Here is an 18804-nt window from a genome sequence, read left to right on the forward strand (position 1 = left end):
AACTATTTCAGCTTTCGTCTATGACTTTATTGTATTGTATTGTATTGTATTGTATGTACTTTATTTATCCCACAGCGGGGAAATTTACTTGTTACAGCAGCAAGCAAGCAAGACAAGTAAAGAGAACAGTAAAGTAAAGCACTACAACATGGTTCAGGTGGTGCAGGTGTTGTAGAGCCTGACAGCGGTCGGTATGAAGGACCTGCGGAACCTCTCCTTCTTACACCGTGGGTGTAACAGTCTGCTGCTGAAGGAGCTGCTAAGGGAACCCACAGTGTCATGTAGCGGGTGAGAGGTGTTTATTCCCATAATATTTTGAATACTTTATCCCGCAACCTAATTTTCCAAAAAATCCAACTTTTTTTTTTCATATTATGACTTTTAAAAATAATCTTTAATATTTCTACCTTATGCTGCTAAAATGACATTATTTAACCCCATAATATTACAAGTTTATTATCATAAAATTGACATTTTTTTGGTTATAATACATTTTTCTCTTAATATGTGGACTTTATTCTCATTAAATTTGAACTTTTTAAAATGTCCTTTCTGCTTGTAATTTTTTTTCTTATGACTTTATTCCCATATTTTTACTTTAATTTAGAAAAAATGTCAACTCTATACTCCAACTAGATAATACATTACTTTTCCTCATATTATAAGTTTATTCTCGTCAAATTGTGACTTTTTTTCCCTGAATATTTGGACTTTACTCTCATTTCATTTTTGCTGTAGATTTTTCTTTTTTAATTTACAATAATGTATAAAGTTAATAACAACTCGTTACCCAAAAACCTCATACAGTATTTCTCAATCAGAGAGGAGAAATATGATCTTAGAGGAAAGTTAAACTTAAAACATTTACTGTATATGCGAGAACTACGCTGAAAAGCCACAGCATTTCCATGTGTGGAATTAAATGATGGAACGGATTGAGTAAGGAACTCAAACAATGTACAGAGATGAGCAAATTCAAAAAACAATACAAGCAGTTGATGTTTGCTAAATACAAGGCAGAAGAGTCTTGATCATCACAATGATGTTCTGTCGAGTTTGTTGTTTTTGGGGGGGGGGGGTTCTTACCGTTATCTATTATGTATTATCCTGACTATCACAGAAAACATGACATGGAATGCAGGAAGTGAACTACATGTACTGTACTAGATGTAGAATGGATGGGGGGTAGGATTAAATAAGCTTTGCTTCTTCCTACTCCTTTTGGACATGTGGAACTGTGAAAGGATGATTCATGAGATGTATTCCATTGGAACCTTCATGTTCAAATAAACCAAACCAAACCAACTATTTCAGCTTTCTTCTTGTCAATTCTTTTCTTAAAATTATGACTTTACTCCCATAATATTTTGACTTTATTCTTGTAAAAGGACTGCTGAGCATTTTCTATAACGCTATAGGAAAGTAATGTTGGGGAAAAGTAGTCAACAAGTTGAATTGCAAGTCTAAAAAGGTTAGTACTCATTGCCATCTCATGACAGGCCATCAAGGGATGATAATGTGTATAATTACCTCATTATATTCAACAAACAGTACAAAATGACCACCAATGCATACTTTGATCCTCCGTGATCAGATTTATTGGCAAGAATCATAGTACGACAAAGAACTAGTCTAGCAAACATACATTTCCTAATGTGTTAAGGCGTGCCATCAAGGGTTTCATTACTTTTATTTCACTGATGAACACTTTGTGAGCGGAAAACTCCACCATCCGCGTTCACTCGGTCCGACCGTTCGGCGCCAACGCTTATTCTCCGCCGTGCGTCCGCATGTGTGCCGTCAGACTCCTCTTTTGGGAGTAGCTTTCGCCGCAGATGGAGCAGCGAAAAGGTTTCTCTCCCGTGTGCGTCCTCATGTGTCTTTTCAGCGTGGACGTCTGGGAGAACGTGTCGCCGCAAATGGAGCAGCTGAAAGGTTTCTCCCCTGTGTGAGTCCTCATGTGTGACAGCATGTGCGCCTTTTGTGTGAAGCCTTTGCCGCAGAATGAGCAGCTGAAGGGTTTCTCCCCCGTGTGCGTCCTCATGTGCACGGTCAATATTTTCTTCAGCGAAAACGCTCTGCCACAAAGCGCACACGTAAACGGCTTTTCCCCCGTGTGCGTTCTCATGTGTCCGATGAGAATTTTCTTCAGGGAGAACGCTTTGCCACAAACGGGGCAGCTGAAGTGTTTCTCTTCTTTGTGCGTTTCCATGTGGATATTCAGGGAGAACCTGTGTGTGAATTTATCGCCACAAACAGCACATCTCAGGGGTTTCCTTATGGCGTGCGTTCTCTTGTGCGCCATCATTTTGGACTTCAGAGCATAGCTTTTGCCGCAAACCGAGCAAGCGAACGGCTTTTGTCCCGTGTGTATCGCCACGTGTTTCACCATGTGGATCTTCTGAGAGAAAAGCTTGCCGCAGAACGAGCATCGAAAGGGTTTTTCTCCGGTGTGCCTTCTCATGTGTCTGTTCAATGTGGTCTTGTGGGCAAATTTGTCGCCACAAACTGAGCAGCTGAAGGCTTTCTCTCCGCTGTGCGTCTTCCTGTGTTCAATCAAGATGTCCTTTCGAGCAAAAGTTCTGCTGCAAACCGAGCAACTGAAGGGCTTGTCCCCCTTGTGAGTCCGCATGTGTCGAGTCAAAGCACTTCGGAAAGACAGGGTTTCGCCACAAACCGAGCAGATGAAACGTTCTTTCGCCGTCTCCCTGTTGGCGCGTTCAGAGTGTTTGTCGTCAGCATGAGCCCTCACGTCCGCCGTCCGTCTCCTCGGCGTTCCACCAACCCTGCCTTCAGCCTCGCTGTCGGACAGCGGCGCCATGAGGTCGTCCGCTTGCGGTCTATCTTCATCGTCGTCTTCGATCTTCACCGAGACGACAGTCAGTGGCAACTTAGTGAATTCGGCCTCCTCTGGCTCGCCCTCGTGGGTGATCCAGAGCTCCTCCTCTTCCTCTTTGACGTGGGGGGGCTGGGGAGCATCCGGCTCCAACATGGAGCTCCCCGCCTGCGCCTGAGCGGGACGTTCTTCTGGACGCCCAATCAGCTGCGGTACGTCTGCAGGTTACACAAACCACACGTTACCAACTTCTCCATTCCCATCCGGACTTATTGTCTAGAATTGTAGTGCACTTGTTTTGGGATTCTTGCTACAATCCTTAAGTGCGACACAAACACACAACTTTCTCCTTTCTGTGCGTTCTAAAAACATAAAAAAAGGAGGCAGCTAATTATTGCACGTAATGGGACACACCTGTTCCGCCTTGAAAGCTATTAAAAGGTCTGATGGTCTTCTATTCATGCTGTGAGCATGTAGTAACAGGCACATTCATGCTAACATGTCATACTTACAGGATTTTGCTCATTTTCAAGCATTAGCAGAACTTCCTTCCTGGGCGCATTGAATTCACATAACAACATAGAAAGGAACGCCACGCCTAAACCCAAAAGCAAAACCACAGCAGCACTGGCGGCAGCGCCAATATGTAGCGTTACCTTTGGTGTGTGGTGAAGCCAGTCGCTGGCCGGCTAGCAGCTAATGACGACAACAACAGTCAGAATGATGAGATGCAAACTGCACATGTGCCGAGTACCGTGTGACCAAGGCGACTTTTTATCTGATTAGGACTTTTCTCATAATGGTGACTTTCGTATCTCATGACTTTTAATCTTATATTTATGACTTTCATTATTTAATGAATTAATGGAACGCATACGTAATTATGACTCATAATTTTGACTTTTTATCTCATAATTGCAACTTTATCTCACAATTTTGACGTTTTATCTCATTTGATTTGACTATCTCATAACTATGACTTTTTATCTCATAATTTGAATTTTTTTAATCTCATAATTATGACTCTTATCTCATTAGGACATTTTGTTTCATAATTTGAACTTTTCATCTCATAATTTTGAATTTTTGCCTCATAATTGCGAATTTATCTCACAATTTCGACTTTTTATCACATTTGGTTATCTCATGACTTTTTAATCTCAAAATTGTGACTTTTCATTTCATATTTTATACTCTCATGATTATTAACTTTTTATCTCATCATTTGAACTTTTTCATCTCATTATTATGACTTTCTTGTCTCAAAATTTTGACTATTACATAATTTTGACTTTTTATCTCATTTTGAATTTTTGTCTCATAATTGCAACTATCTAATAATTTCGACTTTTTATCTCAATTGGTTTGACTTATCTCATAATTAGGACTTTGTCTCATAAATCTGACTTTTTATTTCATAATTTGAACTTTTCATCTCAAATAATTTTGAATTTTTGCCTCATAATTGCAGCTTTATGTCATAATTTTGACTTTTTATCTCATTTGGTTTGACTTTCTTATCTCATGACTTTGAATCTCATAATTATGACTTTATCTCATTTAATGAATTAATGGAACGTCATAATTATGACTCTCAGAATTGTGACTTTTCATCTCATATTTTAGACTCTCATAACTATGACTTTTTATTTCATAATTTTAATTTTTCATCTAATTTAGAATTTTTGTCTCATAATTGCAACTATCTCAATTTTGACTTTTTATCTCATTTGGTTTGACTTTATCTCAGTGACTTTTTAATCTCATAATTATGATTTGCTATTCTCATAATTATGACTTTGGATCTCATAATTTTGACTTTTTATCTCATTTGATTTTATCTCACAATTTCACATTACATTCTTACAGTAGCTCATGACTTTATCTCATAATTATGACTTTTTAATCGCATAATTTTGACTTTTTAATCTCATAATTTAAACTTAATCTAATTCTGACTTTGTATCTCATGATTTTGACTTTTCTCGTAATTATGATTATCTCTTGATTATGACTTATTGCGACTTTATCTCTTAATTTCCAGTTTTTATCTCATAATTTGTTTGACTTTCTAATCACACAATTTTGACTTTTTATCCTTATAATTTTGACTTTATCTCGTAATTATGACAACAAATAAAGTATTTGTGAAAAATTCAACCTGCTATGAAAAACCAAATGAAACAGAGTTGTGATTCTTGGAAAATTAGGTTGCGGAAATTGTTGTAACGCAACAAGAATAAAGTCAAAATATGGGAGTAAAGACATTATTACGAAAAGAAAATTGACAAATAGTTGGGGGGGGGAGAGACAACAAAAACAAAAAACGAAAAAAGGCGCGTTCTAACGAGGAAAAAAGTCAAAATTTTATGAGAATAAACCCGTAATATTATGGGGACAAATAACGTCATGTTGATAGCATAAAGCAGAAACATGGAAGAAAAAACATTATTGTTTTAATGTAATATTATGAGAAACAAAAAAGAATTAAGTTGTCATTTTTTTTTTTATTAGTTTGGCGAAAAAGTTATCACGTTATGGGAATAAAGGCAAAATATTCTGGAAAAAAAGTCATAGTATTACGAGAAGAAATATAAATAATTTGAAAGGGGGAAAAAAAAAGAGTAAAAAATAAAAAAATAAATAAAAAGCAGAGTTGGTACTATTAATAGATCACAATCACAAAACTGAGATGCAGTTTTTTAAAATATATCAAATGGCCCAAGCATCCTTTCATTCTTCACTGTGGCCCTTGCTGGGTAAAGTTTGGCCACCCCTGCTCTAGGGGGCGGGCGGATGGATGAATAACATTTCTCATGCGTACTTTTGTTGTGTTGCTGCTATTGCAACATTGTTATACTTCCATACAGGCGGCCCTCGGTTTCACGACGTACACGCTCCCATTAATTCATGAAAAACTTCATTTTGGCCCGTCAACAGCATCTAGCAACCGTAACAAGTGAGCAGTGTAGTGGTCTTATTACTGAGATGGAAAGGTTGCTGGTGCTTTGGCTTTTATTTATTTTTTTAATTACAGTTTCACTTAATTCTTCAGATGGAGTATTAGGGCCACATGGGGGAAAGAAAATGTGAGATTAGGAGAATAAAGTGTTAATGTGAGGTGTGATGGTGTCATACGTGTCGGAGGGAAAATAGAGCACAGCGCTTAAGGAAGGAAGCTTTCCTCTTGCTTCAGGCAAGCTTTTATTTACAACGTGGCAGCAAAACAGAGCAGTTGAGCATTTAGATTAGGACAGCTAGCCCTTCTCAGGCAATGACTGTTTTTTCTTGTAAATGTACAACTTTATTGTGGTAAATGCACTATGAAAAGGGGGGGGACTTACGTGTATCTGGGCAACGGTAATATTACGGCTTTTTTCTTGTAAATGTATGACTTTTTTTTCCTCGTAAACGTACGCATTTTTTTCTCGTAAGGATATAGTAGTAGACTTACGAGAAAAATGCATACATTTACGAGAATAAAGTCGCAAATTTCAGGAAAATAGTAATAAATTTACGAGGAAAAAAGTCAGAATATTACCTTTACCTTTATTTTACTTTGAAATGCTAGAATACGACTTTAATCTGGTAAATATACCACTTTATTCTCGGGAATTTATGACTTTTTTCTCGTAAATGAACGTCTTTATTCTCAAAATCTCAGATGAATACGCCATTGTAACAGGCATGGCCCGGGACAGCTATGAAAAGGGGGGGACTTACGTGACATTTGGCCTTGGGCAACGCTAACTTTATTTATTGTAAATTTATGACTTTCTTTACTGTAAATTTTACGCACTTTTTCTCATAAGAATAAAGTAGTAAACTTATGAGAAAAATGCGTAGGAATAAAGTAGTAAATTTATGAGAATAAAGCCGTAAAAAATAGTAATAACTTTACAAGAAAAAAGTTGGAATATTACCTTTACCTTAATTTTATTGTTGAATACTAGAATACAACTTTAATCTAGTAAATATACGACATTATCATCAAATTTAGGACTTTTTTCTTGTAAGAATAAAGTCGTCAAGTTTGACAAAAATGCGTACATTTACGCTTTTCTCTCGTAAGAATAAAGTAGTAAATTTCTGAGGGAAAATGCGCAAATGCATGACAAAAAGTAATACATTTACGAGAATAAAGCCGTAAATTTACGCAAAAATAATAACTTTACAAGAAAAAAAGGTTGAATTTTACTTCCAAATGCTAGAATACGACTTTAATCTGGTAAATATACGACTTTATCTTCCTAAACTTTTTTCTTGTGAATTTACAAGAAAATGCGTAAATTTATTCTAGTAAATGGATGACTTTTTTCTCATAAATTTACGCAAAAAAATCTGAGTCATAAATTTCCTACTTTATTCTCGAAATCTCCGATTTTTTTCCCCCCAATATGGCTCTAACATGCTGTCATAAATTCTTGTATTAAGTGTTTTATTACTGTCTTTTATGTCTTTTAGTGAGTTGATTTAGGGGTAATTAAGGTGTAAGATCCGACTTGCATCAAAACTCGACATACGTCGCAGACTATAGGCGGAAGTGCTGCGTAACCTTACGTACCGCAACCCTGTATTGTTAGTGTTTAACAGACTTGTGCACAAGCGGCCTTTAGGGGATTTGAATGAGAGACAATAGTCGTTTTTGCTTTTGTTCCGTTATTGTGTGCTATTGACTTTATTTATCTCAATTAATAGAAGGCAATAAGAGAATAACGACGACTTTATTGATAATATAACATTGTCTTATGTTGTTGTGTTGATATATTAAGTTGTTCACAAATAAGTTGATAGAAATTGTTTTTATTTGCCTAATCTTTTTCCTGCGTTTTATTCTAATTACAATCATGGTCAACATACCATCAACGCGTAGCACTGTATGAATCTTGCTAACAATTTCCAGTCGGCGTCGTTGTCGCTCGTTCTCCTCTCTCGTTCGACAAAGTTCCTCCTCGTACGACGCTATGGTTCTTTCAAACAGCGCGAATATTTCGTCAGCAGCCGCCATGAGTCGCTCCCTCACCAATCTTTTGAACATTATGATGCTTTCGAGTCGGTTACTGTTCGTCGCCGTTGCCCTTTGTCTCATCCGTATGGCAGCCGAATATGACGAGGCAAACGGCTCCAATGGCGGAAAATGCTACGGCAAGTCCGCTGGGTCAATCGTCACGTATATAAATGCCGCATTTCATATTAACTCCATACGCAAAGTCATACGCTATTTTGTCACTTACCAAATACCGTAGATACTTTTCCAAGATGGCGGCGGAAGTACGTATCCCCAGTATGGTTCGTGACCCGATAGCATACGGCTGCCATCTTGGGGCGGTATTGAGGACCCTTTGGCTCCGTCGTGCTAGTTTCGGTGCATTTTAACATCGTGGTGACCACATACTATCTTTTCTCCGCTTATGTTCACTTTGACATAAAAAGCGCCCCGTTGTAATTTTTAAAATCCCAGTCGCCTTCTGTCGTTGCATTCGACTCTCCGTTTAAATGCCGCCTTCTGTGGTATTTTTGGCGACTATTAAATGGGACGATTGGTCGGTTTAGACGCCAATCAGTAAAGGTTGGTTGTGCATGTCTTGCTGGTGTGTACAGCGTTTTGGATATGACATCGAGATGACTTAGGAGTAGTACCAACCAATACTGTATTTACTACATTACATTAATGTGCAGCTTTTTCAAACAGTGGTGTGTTTTTAAGCCTTCCAGTTTTTCACGTTGCGTGTATATATTGTATTTAAATATATGTACGCACGTGTACTGTATATATTTTAATTTAGTCTGATGAATGTACCTGTATTTAATGTTAATGACCTAAAAGGGGCCCTATACAGCTTTGTGCTTGACTTGAACTCATCATTTTGGAATTGGAATTGTCATGTGACAGTCATGTGACGATCCCAGATATGGCTCCCCTAAAATGGCAGAATAAATTTACCATTTTGACAATGTTTAGTAGTGTTTTTTTCTATATTGGAAGTAAAGTGTCTGACGATACAGATGATTTAAAAAGGAAACATAATAAGGTTTATTGGCAAAAAAGAACCGAAAAACGTTGTTACAGCAAAGACATCTATCAGACACAAAAGGCTATATTGTGTTTCATATTTACCATCAAGAATGCGTGTAGTTTTATTTCACTGATGTACACGTTGTGTAGTTGGAATGCACTTCCACCCGCCACAATCTTTTCAAAAGCATCTATTCGCCGTTGTGCTTCCGCATGTGCGCAGTCAAAGTGTCGCGTCGAGAGAATGTCTTGGCACAAAGCGAGCAGGAATATGGCTTTTCTCCCGTGTGCGTCCTCATGTGCGACAGCATGTGCGTGTTTTGGGTGAATCCTTTGCCGCAAAATGAGCAACTGTAGGGTTTTTCTCCCGTGTGCGTTCTCATGTGCATGGTCAGGATTTTCTTCAGCGTGAACGTTCGGCCGCATATCGAGCAGGTGACGGGCTTCCTGTGGCGCGTCCGCATGTGTCCGTGCAGACTGGACCGGTACGAAAAGCTTTCGCCGCACGCTGAGCAGCTGAAGGGTTTTTCTTCATTGTGCGTTTCCATGTGTGCGTTCAAAGACAACCTGTGAGCGAAAGCGTCGCCGCAAACTGAGCAACTGAAGGGTTTTTCCCCCGTGTGCGTTCTCTTGTGCGCAATCATTTTCGACTTTTGAGAGTAGCTTTTGCCGCAAAGCGAGCAGGTGAAAGGCTTTTCGCCCGTGTGCGTCCGCATGTGCGCCACCATGTGGATCTTCTGGGAGAAACCGTCGCCGCACACAGAGCAAATAAAGGGCTTTTCTCCCGTGTGCGTCCTCTCGTGGGCCAGCAAATTGGACTTCTGAGAGTAGCTCTCGCCGCAAATGGAACACGTGAAGGGTTTTTCTCCCGTGTGAGTCCGCATGTGTCGAGTCAAATCGCACTTGTAGGAAAATCTCTTTGCGCACACGGAACACCTGAAGGGTTTCTCTCCAGTGTGCGTTCTCTTGTGCGCGACCAAAGTGTCCTTCCGGGGGAATCCTTTGCCGCAAACGGAGCAGGTGAAACACGTGGGGCCGGCGTCGTGTCTCTTGTGCGTTTGTGAAGTTGTCTCCTTTTCAGAGGACGTGGTGTCGTCATCGTCCGACAGCGGCGCCAAGAGGTTGTCCTCTTGGGATTCGTCTTCAGCCTTCACAGAGACAACAGTCAGTGGCAAACTGGTGAGGTCAGCCTCCTCTGGCCCCGGAAGACGCTCTCCCTCCTGAGTGATCCAGAGCTCCTCCTCTTCCTCTTTAACGTGGGGGGCCGGGGGAGCCTCCTGCTGCTGGGCGTCTGCAGGACACAACACAAACCCACTTCAGCTCAGACAATGTTATACAGGCAATCCGAATGGGACTAAAACCCCAAACCTACAAGAATACGCCTTAAATGAGGCACAATATTGTCTTATTGTTGTGTCACATGATCAATGACGTTCGGGTTGCTACTGTATGGGTAACGGGTAACGTCACAACACACACGACTCCCAAAAAGTCAGGAGATATTTGGGATGAAATTCCAGGGTGATCCTAAAGTGCACACACGTACGTGCACGGCTCAGATCAAGGGTACCCTTTGCTGTCTTCAACTTCACTTGAGTAGTATTTATAACTGTTGTTCTAACAATGTGTACTATCCCTATCACTCTGACGTTTATAGAGTGAGGAAGCTTACCAAACCATAAATTAAGCCTGTTCATGTTTTTATTTTGCGCTAGCACGGCTATGTTGTAAAAAAGTGTCTATATTTGGACATTGAAATGTTACATGTAAAGCATGTCTACTTTTGTTGTGAAATTAACAATATTTTCTCTGATAATTCTGTTATGATTTCTGCTTAGAATTAAAGAATGATGTCTGAAATTGGTTTCTAATGTGTTTTATTCAAATATTCTCAGCGTAAAAAAAAAAACTGTCGTGTAATCATTAGTGAAACGTACATAACCTTCGTGTCCGACTGCCGATGGAAATTTTGAAGAACATAATTCCATGGAAAAACAAACCCCATGATGATTACAATGGTATATATTCATAGAATAATTACTCAACTCTGCAACTAAAGTGACTGTTTGTGTATAAGAGAGTAAAATAAGATTATTTGAACAAAAGTCTAACACCCAAATTTCGTGTCCGACCCGTTATGTACGTACACTTGGAGCTCACAGCGTAAATTGCGTATTGCTAGTAAATATTGAATTAGAAAATAAAGAGTGCCTTCTTGGGCCAAACAAAACATGTGTCCTTCTGCCAGTTATTCGCCAAATACGCGTTCAGCAGGGGAATGTGTCGTCTTGTCCGCCATTTTGTGTCAGCGTTATGTACGCTGAGTCACGATTTCGGAGAAGTATCATTGAATTCGACAAATGATTTATTTAGAAATGATCATGCATAAACATTATTTACACATTAAAAAATAAAGAGGCATTTGGTAACAAACACTATTAATGTGTATTATGGCATGATTTCAGCATACCTAGTGGTAGGTGAAATGAAACAGCTTGTATATTTCATTTTCATTGCCACTGAAATTAGGTTTGTTTTTTACTTGTTTCAGCTTACAAGTATGGAGGGTGAAAAGGAGGGCCAGGCTGTGCAAGGTTGGACAGTGCGTCCTCAGAGAGGTATTCCTGCCATCATGCTAACTGAGCCACTACCGAAGGTAAAGAGCAGGAAAGAATATGCGAAGAATCACCGGGAAAAACGAAAGAAAAATCCAGAACTGTATGAGGTGTTCAAGGCCTGCGAGAAGTTTCGAATTCAAGAATATAGATCAGAACGACAATCTGATGCGGCAAAACAACGCGCTCAAGAGCTCCAGCGGGAGAGGCAGAGACGCTACCGTCAAAGAGAAAAGGAGGGTCAGAGTGCCCAGCCAAGGACAAGAAAAACCTGTGAGAAGCTTCGCAAAAGAACAAGAAAAACCTGTGAGAAGCTTCGCAAGCAGTGGAGGGAGCAGAAAAAAAAACAAAGAGAAAGAATGAGCCAAGAGAAGGTCAACAGCATCAACCAAAAAAGAAGAGCTGCATATCAGTCAAAGCGAATGAAAAAGAAGGGGGTGGTTGGCGAGCCATCCATCTTAAAACAGAGTCCACCCAATACTCGGCAAGAATAAGTAGACAGAAAATAGATTAAGGTGAAAGGGTGAAAGTTATTAACTAGCAAGCATGCTGAAGAGGGTGGTTAAGAACATATAGGTGCATAAAACATTCAAGGTTGGGGTGTAAACTCAAATGACTAATTACCATAACAGCAGGGTTTATTTTCTTTGCTTTCTATTTTTTCAAACCTGTAGAAATATGCATGAAAATTGTAAGTTATCTGTTCAAAGTTACCAGAATCCCAGAGAAAAGATGTGCGGAGAAAAGTATGGTGGTTGAGAATGGTAAATCTTTCCATGTAATGTACATAATCCGGTGTCTGCATTTGTTTTTTCGCAATATGTTTATAGTATTTGCACTATATATAAGTTTGTGGTTGCATATTTGTTACATTTACCTTAATTTTGCTATACAATTCTATTTACCTACAAAAGATTCATTTCTCGAGTGATGTAAGTGGACACCGAGTTATGTACATTACAGTTTGTGATGAGTGGCATTTCATGCAAATATATAGAAGTTGGGTTGTTGAAGTTGAAAAAACTACTTTCTGCATTTGTGTTGTATTTTTCTCTGTAACATAAAACAGTAGTGGGGTAATCGGCAAGAATGTTTGTGTGCCACTATGGAAGATGTAATGTACATAACTCGGTGTCCGCATTTGCTTTTTGCCATATTTTCAGAGCTTTAACTCAAGATCTAGATTTGTCACTTGTTTTTATTTACTTTATGATACCCTCTTAAATAAAAGTTACTTTTCTAACAAAAGTCCAATCTATGCAGAGATAACAGCATAAAGTGGACACCGAGTTATGAGCATTACATTTAAGAAAGAGTGAACTTGGGAGGGTTGCTATGGGAAATGGAAGATGTCTCCAGCTCTGGTATGTTGGGTGTGTGTTTTGCAATGTTTCAAGTTTGTGTTATAACATTACCAAGGTCTCTCCACCAGTTTGGAATTTTTAACCCAAAATGTAACACTTGGGTACCCTTGATCTGAGCCATGCATGTATCCTTTACAGCAGGGGTGTCCAAAGTGCGGCCTGCAGCTGTGTTTTAGCGGCCCGCGACACACTCTGAAAAGAAAACTGGGGAAAAAAAACACGGCAAAAAAGTAAAAAATCAGCGATTTTACTAGTCGAAACATTACGGGAAAAAAGTCATAAACCTAACGAGTTTTAGTAGAACAATGTTCAAATATTAACGAAAAAAGAGGTTATATTTTGAAAGTCATAATAGAGAAACAAAGCAATGAATAGTGAGTTGTAATTTTGGGAAAATCAGGTTGCAGAAAAAGTTGTGGTGGGAGAATCAAGTCAAAATATTATGGGAATAAAGTTATAACTATGAGGGAAAACGATTACAAGAAGAAAGTAAAAAAAAAATAGTACAAAATAGCTGGAAAAAAACAGCAGAATTGGGGGAAAAACAGCTGTGGTTTTACGAAAATAAAGTTAAATTATATTATGGGAATAAGTCAAAATTGTGAGAAGAAAATGTACAAGAAGAAAGTTGAAAAAAAGAAAATAGTTGGAAAAAAAACGCTGTAATTTTACAACAATAAAGTCAAAATATTAAGAGAAAAAAAGCTGAAATGTTTCCAGAATAAACGTGTAATTTTATGGAGGTTGAAATAGTTGAAATGGGAGGACAAAAATGCTGTAACTTTGACAATAAAGTCAAAATATTAAGAGAAAAAAAAGTCGTATTCTAACGAGGAAAAAAAGTTGCAATTTTTGCAGAATAAACTTGTAATATTACGCGGGGGGGGGCATTTTAGTAGCTTAGAGGTGGAATATTAAAGAAAAAATATTTTGCTTTTCTTTTTTAACGCTGTAATATGAGATACAGAACAAAAGTTGTCATTTTTGGAAAATGTTGGTTGGGGTAACACAATATGATGGGAATAGGGTCATAATTACGAGAAGAAAATTTACAAGAAAGTTTAAAAAAATCGTTTGGGGTGGGGGGACAGCAGAAGTGGGAAAAACAGCTGTAGTTTTAGGAGAATAAAGTCAAAATATTAAGTGGAAAAAAAGTGTATTCTAACAAGAAAAAAAATCTGAAATGTTTCCAGAATAAAGGTGTAATATTATTTAATATTAATATTTAATATTAAGTTGAAATAGTTGGGGAAAAAGAAACAGAAATGGGAAAAAAAACGGCTGTAATTTTATGACAAAGTCAAAATATTAAGAGAAAAAAGTCGTATTCTAACAAGAATAAAATGTGCAGCTTTTCCAGAATGAACTTGTACTATTATTGGGGGGGGGGGTATTAAAGAAAAAATATGCTACTTTTAAAAGTGGTAATATCAGAAACAAACAAAACCAACAAAAGTTGTAATATTTGGAACATTAGGTTGGGGAAAAAGTTATATAAAGGGAATAAAGTCAGAATATTCTGGTCAAATGGAGTTCACCTGGAAGTGGTTACGCTGCATTTTAGGTTCATCCTGAAATGTCACAATAAAGTCGAATGTTTGTAGCTTTTTGTGAGGCGTGTGTATCACAGCGACAAGCAATAATACTGCATATGCACTACAATGTAGCATGTACGCCTTTCTCCGACGTGACTACAAAAGTAGTTTTTTGTGTTGACATTTTTTTAAGGAGTCACCGAGGTTGTCGGACATTTTAGCAGAGTTGGGGTTACGTCAAAACGCCAGTGAACGTTAAAAGACACCTTCCGTGTGCGGCAAACTGGCTTCCAGTTGTAGTCGTAGTCGCTCGTTCTCCTCTCTCGTGCGAGTAAGTTCCTCCTCGTACGACGCTATCGTTCTTTCAAACATCGCGAATATTTCGTCAGCAGCCAGCATCAATCGGTCCCTTACAAACACTTTGGGAAACGACATTTTTTGAGACGCTATCCTGCCGCGATTGAACCACTCGAGCCACCAGGCGCTTTGTCTTCTCCGGTCTTCTTGCTAACTTCCGCCTTTTTCTTCTTCGATGGAGAGTTTACGGTGGCTAAAGCATTCGATGGCGTCACATTGCTGCCGTCTGGCGGCGGCATTGAGGACTGCTCAATAAGAGAGCTGAGGAGGAGAAGAGCTGCACAATAAAAACCGTCATAATTGCAAGTAATGCAGGGGCACCCTCTAAAAATATAATTTAACAAGAAAACCAAAAAAGACAAATCAGTAGTAATTTTACAAGAATAAAGTCAAAATATTAAGGGAAAGTTGTACTCTAATGAGAAAAAAGTCGTAATTTTAAGAGTGGCGTGAGGAAAAGTAATGTCATTTTATTAGCATAACTTTTTTTAAGTCATAATATCATTAAGAGACAAAAAGTAGCGAATAAAGTTTTAATGTTTGGAAAATGTAGTGTAGTAGGAGAAAAGAGTTACAAGAAGATTTTTTTTTTTAATAGTAGAAAATAGCGAGAAAAAAACAGAAGTGGAAAAAACAGGAAAAAAGTTGCAATTTTATGAGAATAAACAGGTAGTATTGTGAGGAAAAATAACGTCATTTTAGTAGCATAGAGTTGAAACATTAAAGAAAAAATATGTTATAGTTTTAAAAGTCGCAATATGAGAAACAAACAAAACAAAAGTTGTAATTTTTGGAAAATCAGGTTGGGGGAAAATGATATTATTTTGGGAATAAAGCCAAAATATTATGGCACTTAAGTAATAATTAAAGTTTAAAATAATGTAGCAAGTACATTCGCTTTACCGCTTTCTGTTTCGAACTTAATCACAAACGAGTCACAATTATGAGATAAATTTAAATTAAGGGATAAAAAGTCGTAATTATGAGATAAGAAAGTCAATTATGAGAAGTTGAGATAATGATATAAAAAATCATAACTATGAGCTAAAAAGTAATAATTACGAGATAAAAAGTCGAAATTATGAGATAAGGCAAAATTATGAAATAAAAGTTGAAATTATGGGCTAAAAGGTTGTAATGTTGAAATAAATGTCAGTATTATGCGATAAAAAGTCGAAATGTAGAGATAAAAAGCCCTAATAATGAGATAAAGTCGCAATGCTGGGATCAAACGTCCAAATGATGAGATACAAAGTGCGCATGTGCTGCCTTCACTGGAGCCTTCGTCACATGAGCACTTTGGATCTCATAACCATGACTTTCTATCTCATAATTCAGATTTTCTTTTACAACTCGGACTGGAGTCTGATGACTTGACACTGCTAGGTGACTCGTGAGTAACGTAACGTGTCCCCATTGAAAGTGTTCAACTGACGTGATCGCAAGACAACACGTTTTCCTACACGAGAACGTCATCTGGTCATCCGGTCATCAAAAAACGAGGGTGTGGCTTACGTTTGTACGAGCGCCAGGCAGCGGTCAACACCGCCATGTGTCAACATGCGACTGCGGAGAATTTCATTGGCATTGGCAAATGACGAGGTCGTGGTATTTTATTTGATGTGCTCATGTACTTGGAAGGACTCGAAAATCTCAAGCCTTGACTTGACCTGTATGTATTGTGTCGACTTGGACTTGGGATGAAAGACTTGAGACTTGCAAAACCCTGACTTTCTCCCACCTCCGGTAAGGAGATAAAGTATCTCTGATGAATGTAGACGCTCTCATATGCATGCTGACTCCGGGGCTATCCACACCGAAACGTTTTCAGGTCAAAACAGCAAAATATTTGATCATTTCGGCCTTAGGTCCACACGGAAACGGCGCTCTGGGTGCCCTGAAACGTTTTTGTTTTTTTAAACAGATTCCAGAGTGGGACAATCTGAAAACGCTGGCTTGTCGTTTCTGTCGGTCACGTGACCAGAAGTGAACTTTGACGCCAAGCCAACATATCTGAATATTTCAACTGGCCCAACTCACCCTGGTCGAGATTCTCCTGATATTTTGTCATCTTAAACTCCAAAAGGACTCACAGAAGTAATTCTACTTCGTTGTAAGTCTCGCCGGGCCTTGGACTTACGCACATGCGTCCTGCCTATTCAGTGGTCACTAGGTCCCGTAGGTGTGCCTTGCGTGTTGCATCCTTTTCACCCGGTGATCTGTTCCCGTCAGGATGCAACTAGTGTGGAAGGCCCCAAGAATAACGTTGCTTTTGCTCTGCTTTTATTTCAATCAGCCCACACGAGGACTACAACTGGGGGGAAGAAAGACAGGAAAGGGACACATTGGGACACATCCAGGGACAACACTCAGAAGAGGCGACGAATGATGGGCCTGGCGTACGTCGGCAGGAAGAACCAGGAGCCTGTGATGAGGGCGCCGAGACAAATTGGAGAGCCGTGCCGGTCTGCGGCCTGCCGAAACTCTTCCAAGTTGCTCTGCAGAGAAGCAGGACGATCCCAGAGGGAGGAGATCATCCGGTATTTCTGGCATGAGCTGGACTGGAACCAGAAGGAGATATCTGTGAAGTCCTTGGTGGAGATACGCGGTGTCATGCGGCGGCGGATGCAGGCGGGCCGTTTCTATTTTCTGTCACCTGGTTGCGGGCGGCAGAAGAGTCCGAGTGTGCCAGCGCATGTTCCTGTCCACCCTGGGGATAACGCAGTGGTCTCTCTTAAAGTGGGCGGGAAGAAGAGACGTACGTCCCGATAGGACAGCGGTAGAGTGAAAAGAAGAGCGAGTCTCCTGAAAGTTCCCCGTGCTACTGCCTATCCTCCACGTCCAAGCTGTACCTGGCGCCCGTGTTCGAGTCTGACATTCATCTTCACGCTGAGTACAAGCGTGCTTGTGAGGAACATGGCGTCCAGCCCCTGTCAGGCCGGCGCTCGGTAAAGTGTTGGCAGATTTAAACATGTCGCTTTTCCACCCCAAGAAATATGTGTGTGATACCTGCGTTGCCTTCAAGGCTGGCAACATGGACGCTGCTACGTGGAAGGCGCACCGCCTTAAGAAAGAGGACACACAAACGGCCATGCGCCGGGACAAAAATAGCGCTGGTGGGAGGACCTTGGTGGCTTGCATTGACCTGCAGGGTCTCCTGCTGTGTCCCAAACTGTGTGAACATGGCAACGCAGGACGCCACCAATTAGTGTGGCACGAGGGCGACAATGACTTTGCCTCGTGTGTCGGCGACTTCCTCGAAGCAAACCCCGTCTACCGGGAGTACGTTCTGTGGAGCGAGGGCCGCCGCAGCAGAAACCTGCACCTGAGCAACGCCCTCCTCAAGTTTGCCACCGAGAAGCGGAAGCCCATCACGCTGAAGTACCCGGAAGAAGGTCACGCGCAAACCGAGTGCGACGCCGTGCGGTGTGCGGTTGAGAGAAAGCTGAGGGACGAGACCTCCACGTTCCCGTGGAGTACGCCGTGGCCAATCCCACCCCGTACCGTGTGAAGTATGTGGACCACACTTTCTTCACAGACTTCCGTCAGACGAACATCTGCGCCTCCATCCGACCGGGAGAAGGTGACAGAGACCCAAAAGTCCACGACTTGCGAGCGATAAGGTACAAACGCGGTTTTGCAGTTGTTTGTTGTGTTGCGTGCAGCCATCACTGTTCAGCAAGCATTTTATTCTGTCTTGTTAAGCCACAATACATTCCTCAGCAAAAATTCAAGACCAGCGTCCGTCAAACTTGCAAGGAAAGTACTGATCTTGCTTTCCATGCATGCTTGGCATGAAGGTTGCGAGAACTACACGTGAGCTGTGCGTTTGCGCGCCGACAACGTAAGATGCGTACCGGAAACATGATTGTTTCTGCACATGTGCGAGACCTACGTCACTCCCTCCGCTCGCAATTTTTTGCAACGTCACCTACTGTGATATTACTATTTTTTATGAACATCAATAGTCAGTCCCAGCCATTTTTGGAACCACTTCAGTAGCGGCCATTTTAGATGATTTTGACTCATCTCATAGAATCTTGTGTTCTATGGTTGTATAAACATGGACCCTACCAAAAGA

At 40.0% G+C, this 18804-nt stretch overlaps 2 protein-coding genes across 8 annotated transcripts in view; one reads left to right on the plus strand and one right to left on the minus strand.

Annotated features, from left to right (window-relative positions):
- Nucleotides 1–17278, plus strand: part of LOC129179580 (trichohyalin-like) — a 33466-nt gene extending 16188 nt beyond the window's left edge. Inside the window, exons 3-4 of one of the 5 annotated variants that reach the window (XM_054773002.1) lie at nucleotides 9934–10031; nucleotides 17020–17278. In XM_054773002.1, the coding sequence (XP_054628977.1) occupies nucleotides 9934–10031; nucleotides 17020–17278 (357 nt within the window). Of the gene's footprint in view, nucleotides 1–9933; nucleotides 10032–11403; nucleotides 14177–17019 lie in introns of those variants that run through there. The other 4 variants (XM_054773003.1, XM_054773000.1, XM_054773001.1 and 1 more) reach the window with 4 other exon arrangements.
- Nucleotides 506–7964, minus strand: LOC129179578 (zinc finger protein OZF-like). 3 transcript variants are annotated; one of them, XM_054772997.1, is made up of 2 exons: nucleotides 7860–7930; nucleotides 506–3054 (listed from the first exon to the last, which is right to left on the minus strand). In XM_054772997.1, exon 2 carries the CDS (start codon nucleotides 2990–2992, stop codon nucleotides 1769–1771), a length of 1224 nt encoding a protein of 407 aa, XP_054628972.1. In that variant the 5' UTR covers nucleotides 2993–3054; nucleotides 7860–7930; the 3' UTR covers nucleotides 506–1768. The 3 variants fall into 3 exon arrangements, with proteins under 3 accessions (XP_054628972.1, XP_054628973.1, XP_054628971.1); XM_054772998.1 differs by lacking the exon at nucleotides 7860–7930 and adding an exon at nucleotides 3349–6867; XM_054772996.1 differs by having other exon boundaries at nucleotides 509–3054; nucleotides 7697–7964.
- Nucleotides 17279–18804: the final 1526 nt, after the last annotated feature.

Source organism: Dunckerocampus dactyliophorus, chromosome 4 (assembly GCF_027744805.1).
Source record: "Dunckerocampus dactyliophorus isolate RoL2022-P2 chromosome 4, RoL_Ddac_1.1, whole genome shotgun sequence".
Taxonomy (NCBI): domain Eukaryota; kingdom Metazoa; phylum Chordata; class Actinopteri; order Syngnathiformes; family Syngnathidae; genus Dunckerocampus; species Dunckerocampus dactyliophorus.

Coding starts and splice junctions, on each gene's coding strand:
- LOC129179578 (XM_054772996.1), bottom strand. CDS start 7,925: ATGAGACAAAGGGCAACGGCGACGAACAGTAACCGACTCGAAAGCATC. Junction 3,055..7,696: donor TACAGTGCTACGCGTTGATG/GTATGTTGACCA, acceptor TGTAACCTGCAG/ACGTACCGCAGCTGATTGGG.